This window comes from Psammomys obesus, unplaced genomic scaffold, assembly GCF_907164565.1.
Source record: "Psammomys obesus unplaced genomic scaffold, mPsaObe1.curated_primary_1811, whole genome shotgun sequence".
In the NCBI taxonomy this organism is placed as follows: domain Eukaryota; kingdom Metazoa; phylum Chordata; class Mammalia; order Rodentia; family Muridae; genus Psammomys; species Psammomys obesus.
The window spans coordinates 34,269,347-34,281,617 of NW_026593286.1; the positions used below are offsets into that span (position 1 = coordinate 34,269,347).

A 12,271-nucleotide genomic window follows, 5' to 3' on the forward strand; every position below is an offset into this window, starting at 1 on the left:
GCCCTGGGCCGCGCCCGCCCGCACCGCACCGCGGCGCCCTCGACGCTCGCCCTTTCGGGGACACGTTCTCCCCGCCCGCCCGCCCGCCACCACGAGTCGCTCGGCCGTCGACGCTCCGCCCCGCGATAGGGCCTGAGCTCGGGAAGGCCTGGGCTACTCGCGCCGCCCGGGTCGGGCCTGGGTCGGGCCTGGGGGGCCTCGGCGGCCCCGGCGTAGCCTGGTAACGTGCCGCCGAGCCCCGCCCCGCGGCCGGCCCGCAGCCAATCAGCGCGCCGGGGCCGGGCGGCGGCGGGCTGCGAGCGAGGCGGCCGGCGCGTGGTAGGTGCCGTTGAGGGTTCCCGCCACCGCTGCTGGCGGGTCTGCCTGGCAAAATTTCTCGCTGGCTGGCCTTCTTTTCCCTCCCGCACTTTGGTGGGGAGGGGGGGGACCCTCGCGTCGGTGGCCCGGTTCACGATGACCCGAGAGAACCCGAGGACGTTGTCAGCCCGGCCCTCTGCCCCATCGCCTCAGCCTGCTGGCCTCAGAGAGGAAGGAGCACCGAGGCGGTGACTGCGACGGTTAGCCCACCTCTTCCCTTTTGTGTTTTTGCAACGGTGGCCCGCGTCGAGGTGAAGGCCCGGAGGAGGAGGCGCTGGGGACGCAGGATTTTGGAAGAGGGTCTTAGTGAAGCCTTCCCGGGGCGAAGCTTTCCAGCGAAGCAGGGGACCCGAACTGACAGTCCCGAGCAGCCCCCTGCCTCCGTGCTTTCAAACGGTCGACCGGCGGGTCCACTGCTTAATCCCTGAGGAACTTAGACGTTGCCTCTCCCCGAGCCTTGTCGCCGCTACCCGTAAAATGCGCCCTAGGCTATATTGGTACCTCGGTCCTCACCCGCACGTTCAGCAGGGCTCCTAAAAGAATCATCTGTTCGTCCGCCCGTCCAGCAGATACACATGGAACACCCGCGGTGGGGTGTTAACGTTTCACGTGTCCCCGTGGTTTTAAAAGAAAAAAGGAATTAGGCTGACTTCCTGTCCTCGTGAATATTATTACAGCACAGTGCCAGGTGACAGGCCGATGAACATACGGCATATTAGAAAGTGGTAAATAATAAAGAAGAAAGGAAGCAGTTAGAACCACAGCAGGAGCCTTAAGAACAGGGAATGGAGTGAATTGGTTGCTTCTTTAAAAAAATCAATACCTTTATTTTTCTAAGTGAGCAGCTTGAAGTCTTCACTTGGGACTGATTTCCTCAACCTCTCAGGAAAAATGATGGCGTTTTCTTCTTAAACTTGAGGACAAACTAGTACTTCCATTGAACTCCTTTGTTTAAAAAAAAAAATTGTGAAGACTTTTTATTATTTAACAAATTCTAAATAAGGTCATATCTATTCGAGGTGGTAGATTTTATCTGGAATACAATATTTTCTAGAATATCATTAGTACTATTTACAATTAATAGGAAGTTTCCTTTGTTGAAACAGAAATAACTATTGTTTCTAATAGTAATACTTATTACTATTAATCTGTCTTTTGATTAACATGCCATATATATCTGTTACTTTGTACTATGATAGATTATTCACAATGACAGTAAATTTGCCTTTTTTATTTTAATCACGGGAACATCTAAGAGTGGTTTTGTTAGCCAATAAAATGGAAAAGCACAAAAGTAATAATGAAGTTTTTAATATGTTTCTTTAGGTTTTGGTTAGGTTTAGTTTTTTTTGTTTCACATTACAAGTTTCTTTGCTTGGACTGCTCCAGCACTTGGGAGGCAGGAGCCGGCAGGTTTCTGTGACTCCAAGGCCAGCCTGGTCTACATATTTCTAGGCCGTCCAAGGTTAATCAGTGAGACCTTGTCTCCAAAAAAAATTACATGCATTATGCAGACTGGGCAGCGTTGGGGCACGCCTTTAATCCCAGCACTGGGGAGGCAGAGGCAGACCGATCTCTGAATTCGAGGCTACCACTTCACCTAGATATGTATGAAATTTTCTGAAAGATCAGTCTTGTTTTCAGATGGATACAAATGTGTACTTAAAATTTTGGCTTTTAGGCTAAAATTACCCAAGTTTATTAACTGGTCAATGTTCTTTAACCAAAGACTACCAAGAACACATCAGTAGTTGAGTTGTCATTGGAAAAAGGAAGAAAGTACACCATGGGGCCTCTCAGATGTTAAGAACTTGATTTATACAATATAGGCTTGAGAAACTCTTAGGATTTCAGGTAGAAGGGCTTTTCCTAGAATGTGTATTGTGAGGAAATGGAACTGTTTCTATGATTGTGTTGAAGTAAGGTTGATAAAGGAGGAACAGTTGCTCAGGTTATCCTGGATAAAGAATATTGGGTAATTCTCATGGTTTGGACAGTGCTTTTGTTTTTATCAGTATTTGGACATGATTAAAGCATGCTTAGTTATATCTTGATCCATCATAGTTATAGTGACATTGTCTGATGTTGATAATCTGTAAACAAAAGAATACCACTGTCTGACTGTGAGTGTCAGGCCAACTTTCAACATCTGGACAAGATAGTTGGAGCAAAGTATCTCCAGCCATCTGGGTCTTTTTTTTTTTTCTCCCTCTCTAACTTCCTTATGAATTTAATGTTCTTTCTGGACAAATAGCATTCTTCATAATTATTTTAAGTATATTTGAGTAGTATGTTTATTAGCAAGGACTTCTCTAAAGTGAAGTACTTTCTTTCCTTTTTATACTCCCCAAAAGCTATAAACTCGAATTATAATCATCATAATTTTGGAATAAATGTTAAGTCTAATGTACGACATTTTGCCTAAATGATCATTTTGATGGTCCTGCATTAAAAACTCATGCCCAATACTGAAAGTTTAAAATGACTTTATTTTACAGCAAACAACAAATCAGACGCAAACAGATTCATTATCTCCATCCCCTAATCCTGTGTCACCTGTGCCTTTGAATAACCCAACAAGCACCCCAAGATACGGAACTGTGATCCCTAATCGCATCTTTGTAGGAGGAATTGACTTTAAGGTATCTGTCTATGGGTGCAGCAAGGTGGGAGTGTTTCACTTTTCTTTACAGTAGAATATCTCATTTTTCAGTCATTTCCTTATACAGCCATAAAATTATATTTGCATATTGCTTAATAGACTTCACATTGTCTTGTTTTAAATACAAATAACACTGTGTAGGTTAATTTGTGTGTGTATACTTGTCTAATCTCACATACAAGGAAATTGAGTTTTCTTTACTTGCTGTATGCCCCTTGCTACTGGTGAAATGAGACTAAAGTCTACCTTTCCTTCTTCATTTTTAAGTAATCTGTTTTTGCCACTCATTGCTCTATATTCTTCATTTTTTTAGCATACTTCAGTTATAGTTTCTTACATGATGCTCCAATTGCCTTTTATAATTGATCATTTCAATTTTCATGAAAACTTATTAATATAAGTATTTTAGTCTTGTAAAACTCTGTATCTTTATGTCAGCCTTTATGCTTGCATTCCTAAGTAATGTCCTAGACTTCAATTTCTTATAAATAGCTTTCTTTGATAGGATTTATAATCTGATAATTTAAAAGGCCTTGTGGTCCAAATAGAGAATCTGTACAAAAGTGTGCATAATCAGCTTATCAGCTATTTCACTCTTTCAGAAAAGCATAGTTAAAATGATTTGCAGTATTCTTACATAGAGGTACTAATAGGTATGTACAGGAAAGGTATACATGGATCTATTTCATCAAATACCTTTACCTGAGCCGAGTCTATAACTATAGAGGTCTGCCGAGCCTATAGAGACCCTCAGTTCAGTATGGACGCACGAACACACACCTTCCAGATGGATTTAAAAAACATTTCTACATTTACATATTAGAAATTATGGGGAGAAATGCTCTTGGAACAAAATGAACCACTATGTGTGATTTTTGACACATACCTTATTTCCATATACTCTATCACAATTTAAGTAAAATTGCTTTTTCTTTTATAAAATAATGACTTAAATATGTGATTATTTCACTATAAATAAATATCCTTTATAAAATACTTACCTTTGGAAAGATGTTTCTGTGCCTATGGAAAATATAGGTATTCCTGCTTCGAATTCATTCATATTAAACATCCTAGTAAACTTTTAAAGTGAGTATTGAATAAATACAGACATTTTCATGTAAGTCACTGAGGCACATCAAGGACAGTATGAATCTTAACTGTCATTGTTTCTATGTAGCCATAGGATTAAGGTAGCAGAATGTTTCCCTTGAGAAATATCTTTTTCAAAACCACAAATAATGGCCAGTAAGGAAATAATTTTCTGTAGTATCTTACATTCTCAGAAACCTCTTGTTTTTAGAAACCTGCAAACTGTCCCTCTTCAAGTTCAATCACATTGACTTTCTCCTTACTCTACAAAGCTGAGTTAGTGATTCTTCTTCCAAAGAATAGTTTTGGATTAATTTTTTTCTAAATATCTAGGAGCAATTCTTGTTTTATCATTGATTAAATTTTATATTTATTAGAACAAAAGCAATTCACCTATTCTGACAATTAGTGTTACAGGTCATTTTCTGGTTTAGCAAGGTTGATGTTACCATCCAAAATAACAAATAGTGTGTTTAAGTTAGTGAGGTAGCAGTTGAATTCAAAATGAGTGGTTGTGCTCTGGGACATTTCTTGGTTCTCCTTTATGTAAACTTAAAATTACACATAGAAGCAAAGAGTTGCAACTTAACCAAAAATAAAATTAATAGTGAATTCACTGTAAATACTGGGAATAGCTGTTATTATCTTATCTATTTCAGATCAAACCAGATATCCCCAAATCATCTTTGCACACATCTCAAACATTATGTCTGTTATTCTAATTTTATTTTGTCACCGTAATGTCTGTAGTTAGCTAAAATGTATGTTGAGTACAGATAAAATATCTCATAATTTGAAATGTTATAGTCACTTTGTAACTTGTTATGGAAAATTCAAGTATTGGGGGAACTGTATTTATTTCCTAAGACCTTAGTCTCCCTAAAGACTATGTTGATCATTATAAAGTGACTAAATTAGGCCATTGTGATCTAGTTTCAATGCTATAACTGCTTCCCTTCCCAAATACTAAAGCCAAGAGTAAGACAGGCTTACTGTATGTGATACAAGCTAGCATCCTTAAAGTCACTTAAAGATTCCTTTACATAGCATTCTTTGTGGTTTTAGAATAATTCAATTTAAATATTTTGACATATATATATATATGTATATAACCATACAGTTATCTACAACTACATAAAGCAAAGTACATACATTTTAATAAAAATGGTTTTTATTTTTCAATGATGAGAGGTACTTTTCAGTTTGTTTTCTATATTGTTTATGTTTCCAACAATAAGCATCAGAGTTGTTTCATCTTTTATTGAAATGTTTCCTAATGTTTTCTTTTTATGTCACTAGACAAATGAAAATGATTTAAGAAAATTTTTTTCCCAGTATGGGTCTGTAAAAGAAGTGAAGATTGTTAATGACAGAGCTGGAGTGTCCAAAGGGTTAGTATCATTGCACATAATATATAGCATAATAAATTGTATTTTGTTGGGTTAGGTTTTGTATGCTGATATGCATTGTCTCCATTTTTAAGTAGGGAATTCTATGCCCACTTTTCTCAAATATTTGTGCTGGGTGGGTGGGAGGGTGTATATGTGTGTTTTGATGGAAATAGAGAGGATTCTATAATATTTCTTAATCTAAAAACTTACTTTTGCATGGACCAAGGGGCCATTCAGTATAATATGACAAAAAAAATATTGAGAGGCAAATGTATAATAGCTAAAGAAGGAGATACTTTCGGAATTGTATTCTTGCTTTAAACTGTAAGAGAGTTTATTTGAAAATTGCTAACTCCAAAGAATATGTATGGTCTGTGGCTCAGAATCTAATTAAGGAGAAAATGAGAAATACCACTCTAATGAGAATGATTACTTGTCAAACCAAGAAGAATCGTGATGATTTAAAAGAGAATGGCTCCCATAGGCTCATAGATTTGAATGCTTGGTCATCAGAAAGTGGCACTATTTGAAAGGATTAAGAGTTGTGCCCTTATTGGAGGAAGTGTGTCATTTGGGGTGGGCTTTGGGTTTTCAAAAGCTCAGACCGGACCCAGTATATCTCTTCCTGCTGTCTGCGGATCCAGATTTAGAACTCTTGGGTCCTCTTCCAGCACCATGTTTGCCTGCATGCTGCTATGCTTCCTACCATGATGACAGTGGAATAAACCTCTGAAACTGTAAACAAACCCCAATTAAATGCTTTCCTTTTTAAAAGTTGCCATGGCCATGGTGTCTCCTCACAGCCATGGAACAATGACTAAGACAGAAGTTGGTACCAGGGAGCACAGTATTACAGTGACAGGCCTGACCGTGCTGCTTATTGGCAGAGTTTGGACTTTGGAACTTTGGATCAGGAAAGCACGTGAACGCTATAAGCAGGGTTTAATGGGCTATACCAGGAGGGACATGGAAGACAGTGATGCTGAGAAAAACATAACATGTGGCTCAAGAGGTTTCAGAAGAGAAGAATATTAGTAACTAGCCTAGAGACTGTTCTTGTGATATTTGAACAAAGAAACTGGCTGCTTTCTGCCCTTGTCCAAAAATTGCCTGAGGCTAAATGAAGAGATTTAGATTATTGGTGTTGGCAGAGGAGATTTCAAGACAGCCTAGCATTGACTGTTGTTATTAGCAGTCACACTTCTATAACATTGTTAGCAGTCACACACACACAAAAAGAAGTAAGCTGAGCAAGGAAAAATACAAAGTGTACAGTTTTGGAAGTAATGGAGCTAAGTCCAGTACTCACAGAAATGAAAATAGTTTAAGAAATGCCTGATGTTAAGTGGAATGAAGGGACTGGTGACCTCAGGGCAAGATCCCACCCTTTTAGGCTTCCAGTTTGTGGAAAGGAACTAAGGAAAAGCTTTCGGAACCATCAACAGCAGAAGGCTGGGACAAATGTGTTTGAACAAAGGGGCCAAGTTCCAGTCTCAGTACTCAGCTGAGAGCTTGGCAGCTTCAGCCACATGGTTCTGACTTTAGTGTCAAGAATACAAAAAAAAGGCTGTGGAATCTTCCTCTGTGGCTGAGGAGACCTGCTGAGGCCTGGCATATGTCAGGGGTGTTCTTGCATGGAGGCTCAGAGAAGACATTGTGTGAGGCTGTGAAGGTGAAGCCTGGATTTCGTGGAGACTCCAAGATGTCGGAGATGCCAGAGCGTTGGGGTACCTGAGAAAGCTGGAGAAGTGGTATGGAACCAGCCCACGAGAGAGAAATGTGCTGCTGAAAGGAGTTGCAAAGGGAACTTTGCAAAGTTGCAAAGGAGTTGCAAAGCTCTGAAGGGAGCTTTGACATCAGACATAGAAATTCACAATTTGGAGTTTTCCCTGCTGGTTTTCAGTCTTACTTTGGTCCACTATTTCCTCACTATGCTCCTTCCCCCGTTTTAGAATGGTAATGTATGTTCTGTGCCATTGTATGTTGGAAGTATATGTTAGACCTTTTGATTTTGATTTTACAGGGGTTGTAGTTAAGAGAGTGCCTTGAGTCTCAGAAGAGACTTCAGACTTTTAAATGGTGTTAAGCCTGTAACAGTCTATGAGGACTTTCGAAGCTGGACTAAATGCATTTTGCATTATGATATGACTATAAGCCTGTGGGGACCAGGGATGGAATCCGGTGGTTGAAAGGGAATGACTGCACACCCCCCCCCATGGGTTTATGTATTTGAATGCTTTATCACCAGGGAGTGGAGATATTTGAAGGCATTAGGGGGTGTGGCCTTATTGGCAAGCCCCAATTAAATGCTCTTTCAGAGTTGCCATGGTTATGGTGTTTCTTCATGACAATATGCCAGTGATTAAAACTAGAATTAGCATTGAAATTAGTAGACTGTGTTCTGTAATGTAAAGAGCTGTTTCAGGATTTCTGTGTGTACAAAAGCCAAAATTTTCAGAGGGAAAGGGTAGTATGCATAGAACATTTATATAAGGAGGTTTGGTTTGGTTTGGTTTGGTTTGGTTTGGTTTTTTTCAAAGTCAAAAATGAATAGATAAGGCATTGGAGGTGAGTAAAGGGAAGATTGTGGGGTTTTTCCTTAAAACAGAGAAACATTTACAATATTAATAGAAAAAACATTAAGGTAGAAAACAGAATTAATGAGAAATGACATAAAAGAATATGGCAGAGACTAATGTGAAAGATACAGTGTTTTCACAAAAATTCTTTATAGCAAAAAACTTCCTGAGACTGCCAAACAATACTAAAATGAGTTGAGATTGTATCTTTTCACTTGGCAAAAAAGAATTTACATTATTTTGGAAATTCTCACTTTTGTCCTTGAAAAGCATAGAAAATCAAATGTAACCCAGCATTCTTGAGACTTGCAAAATGGAGACTAGCCTGGGTTACTGCCCTTTCCAACAAAACAACAACAAAAACGGGTTCTGCACTCATCCCTGGTACCTCAGAAAAGAATCAGGGGGAGGGGAGAAAAACACATTAAATTAGAAAGTGCATCTCCATGACCCAATGAATGAGAATTGAGATAATAAAAGATTCTACTCTTTTATTGTAAGTGTAAGATTAAAAGTGTAAGATTAGAAGAACATTACCAATTATAAAAGAGGAAATAGGACAGCTGGAAGTGTATAGAAACAGAATAGTGGCCCAATAAGGAATAATTGCAAGTGAGGGAGCCTCACAGCAGCCTGTCCCAGCTCTTGAATGGGAAAGAACTGTGGAAGAATTAAGGAAGGGCCAGGTCCAATAGGAAGTTCAGACAGCAGGAGATTCCAACAATGAAGAATATAATGGGCCAATCTCCTGTGGCTAGGAGACAGCCATGTCTGTGAATACTAACAGCCCTGAGCCTGGGATTAGCACTCCGACTCTTGGAGCCACATCTGGGTACATGATTTAACTGCTGACATGCTAGAGGGTATCTTAAACACAGGTCAAAGTTAGCCCTCAACTTCTGAAGCCTCCTCTGTCCTAGAGCGTAATTAATGGTTAATGGGATTTGAAAGCACTACAGCTAATCCTTCAGTGCTCTGTTTGTCTTTCCTACTCCTCAAAACACTTTGAAACACTTTGGCTTAGCCAAGGCTTTGCCAGGTTGTCCAAACTAAGGAATTGCTGGAACAGGGAAGAATCTGTCTGGCCATAGAAGCTCCTGATACACAGTAAAGACAAAGACAAAGCAAAGATAGCCTGGAGCTTGTTGACACTTGGCACTTGGCTGTGCAGGCTCAGCACTAGCCTAAATCTTAGGGCAGACAGGTGACACCATTTCCAGCTGCACACTGCTGCTCACATATTAGAGGAACAGACAAACTGCCCCCAATATTTATTTTGTCTTGGTTATTTTATTTTGCATGGGTATATTTAGGGCTTTGAATTTATCCTTTTTCTTTTTTACTACAGCTTTGTATTTTTTGACTACAATTTTTACTATTTTTTTTTCAAAAAAAAGATGATTATCCATTTTATTCCTCTTACATTTTATTTTACTTGTACATTTTTCCTTTATTGTGCAATCAGAATTATTTAATAGTTTGCTTTTTTCTTACTTCACAACATATTCTGCATTCTGTTTCCTTTCTTTCATTTAACCTTGCTTTCCTTTCTCTTTCCCCTTACCCCGTCTTCTATTATTTCAATATCTTACTGTTTTTACTTTTGCCCTAAGTTTTTAAAGTAATGATTTATACGTTATTTTTGTCATTTTCCAATCTGTGGTCATTGGTGTTATATTATTTAATATCAATCAGTTTTAAGTTTATATCTCATCTGCCTTTGTTTAGTGTTCTAGCTATGAAAGCTGTTTGTTTCTCTTTGGTGAATTGTAGTGGGTATTGAGCCATGAAGAGAATGCTCCTTACTTACTAAGAAGGTTTCTTTTAAGAAATAGAAGATATATCCATACCAATAGATATATAAATGACAAGCGTAAAAAGGCCTGAGCACCCATAGATCATGACTCCTTTATTTTCAGATCTAGATACAGTAAGTAAAATACTGAACAAAGAATTCAAAAATCTTGTAAAATGGCCAGTGACTTCAAATTGTATACAAAAAAGTCAATAAGTAACATAAGAAACTTAATTCAAGATCTAAACAACAAAGTCAGAAATAAACATGAGGCAGGCTCTCAGGACTGCCGCTGAGGTCAGTGGGAACAAACAAGGTGCTCTGTTTTGTCTTCTGAAAGCACTGGGAAACACTATCACTATCAAACCAAAGACCAGTCAAGGAGGGAACTGAGAAATACACTGCTTAACTCGCAGGATTGTGCCAAAAATTTAGTCCAAAGGGTTCAAACTACTGGGGCAGTACATCCCCAAATCTGATTTAATAATGTAAACTGAGATTGGTAGTTATACCTCTCTCATCAGCACAATAAGTACTGAAACATCCCAGTGAGAGAAAGAATTCAAAACTCATCCTTCCAAAATAAAATATATCCAGTGTGAGTTTTTAAGAGCTCAGTATACTTTTATTGTACTTTTGTCTTATTGTTCTTGGGTTTGTTTGTTTTGTTTTCATTTCTTAGTCTTTTGTAAAATGTTTTGTAATGGTCTTGTTCTAGCTTGTACTGTGCTTGGTTAGGTTATAGGATTGTTACATATGCTGCTCCACCCATTTTACCATTTTGTGCTCTCAATTTTTTTTCATTTTTTTTAATTTTAAGTTCTATATATTTTACATCCCGGTCGGAGCCCCCTCACTCCTCTCCTCCTGGTCCCACCTTCCCTCTCTGTTTCCCCTATCTTCCCTCCCCTACTCAGAGAAGGGAGCCCCCATCTGCCTACTACCTACCCCAACATATCAACTTTCATCAAGACTAAATGCATCCTCTTTTCCTATGGCCTAATGAGGTGGCCCCACCGGTGGATAGTGATCAAAAGCAGGCAACAGAGTCCATGTCAGAGTCAGTCCTCATTCCCCTTACTAGGGAACATATATAAGGACCGAGCTGCCCATCAGCTACATCTGTGTAGGGACCCACATTCAGTCTATACATGGTCCTTGGTTGGTGCCTCAGTTCCCACAGGCCACTCCCCACCCCAGCCCTGGTTAATTGGGTCTGTTGGTCTTGTGGCTCCTCTGGACCCTTCTATCCTTAACTTCCTCCTTCCTTCCCCCCCCCCCCCGCCGCTCCATTCTTCCACAAGACTCCCTCCAGTTCTCTGCATCTGTTTCCATCAGCTGCTGGGTAGGGGGAGCCTCTCAGTGGGCAACTATGCTAGGCTTCCGTCTGTGAGCATAGCAGAGTATAGTTAGGCATGTCAGGGTTTAACTCTCTCGCATGGGGTGAGTCTCAGGTTGGGCCGGTCATTGCTTAGAAATTCCATTAGTGTCCTCTCTATTTCTGTCCCTTCATGTCTTGTAGGCAGGGTAAATTTTAGGTCAAAGTTTTTGTGGGTGGGATAGTGTTTGCCTCCCCCCACTAGGCGTCCTATCTAACTAGTGTGTCCTCTTCAGTCTTTATGGCCCCTGTTACTGGGAGTCTCAGTTAGAATCAGCCTTCTGTCCTCTCAGGAGCCTATTCTGTCCTAGTTCTCCAGCTTGGCACAGAAAAGTCCCTGCCCAAGGTTCTTCTTCTCTGTGCAAGCCCTCTGTCTCCTCACCCCCTCCCCAGGCCTGAGATCGACCCTCATTTCCCTCTGTGCTTCCTCACCTATTCTGTTTTCCCTCACTTCAACCACTTCCACTGCCTATTCTATTTATAATTCTGAGTGGAACTTACGCATCCTCGTTTGGGTCCTCCTTGTTGCTTGTCTTCTTTGGGTCTCTGACTTGTAATATGATTGTCCTGTACTATATGGCAAAAATTCACTTATACCTTAGTACATGTCATGTGTGTCTTTCTGGGACTGAGTTACCTCACTCATCATGATCTTTTCTAGTTCCATCCATTTGCTTGCATGATTTCCTTGTTTTTAATAGCTGTGTACTCTCAATGCTTACATTCAGCCCAAACAATTTCTCTCTCACTCTTCTCTTTTCCCTTTTCTCTCTTTCCCATGACCACTCAATTTTTACTTATTCACTATAACCTTCCAAACTTTAAACTCTGAAAATTTGCCAGCTTTTCTTTCCCAGATAATTTTCCTACCTCATTTTTTTTCTTCAATCTAATCCTGATACCTGTCCCTACCCAGCCTACAGATACTCCACCCTTAATCTCAGTAACTAATATCCTGGTTGTCCATTCTAGCTCACTGACCCTCCAATAATTGTTGAAGTTCTATTTGACCAGCTA

The 12,271-nt window shown here is 39.9% G+C and overlaps 1 protein-coding gene across 1 annotated transcript in view; it reads left to right on the plus strand.

Moving 5' to 3' along the window:
• Boll (boule homolog, RNA binding protein) overlaps positions 1–12,271 on the plus strand; it is a 92,108-nt gene that overhangs the window by 643 nt on the left and 79,194 nt on the right. The window contains exons 2-3 of the mRNA XM_055616741.1: positions 2,856–2,999; positions 5,411–5,502. Coding sequence (XP_055472716.1) covers positions 2,856–2,999; positions 5,411–5,502 — 236 coding nt within the window. The remainder of the gene's footprint in view (positions 1–2,855; positions 3,000–5,410; positions 5,503–12,271) is intronic.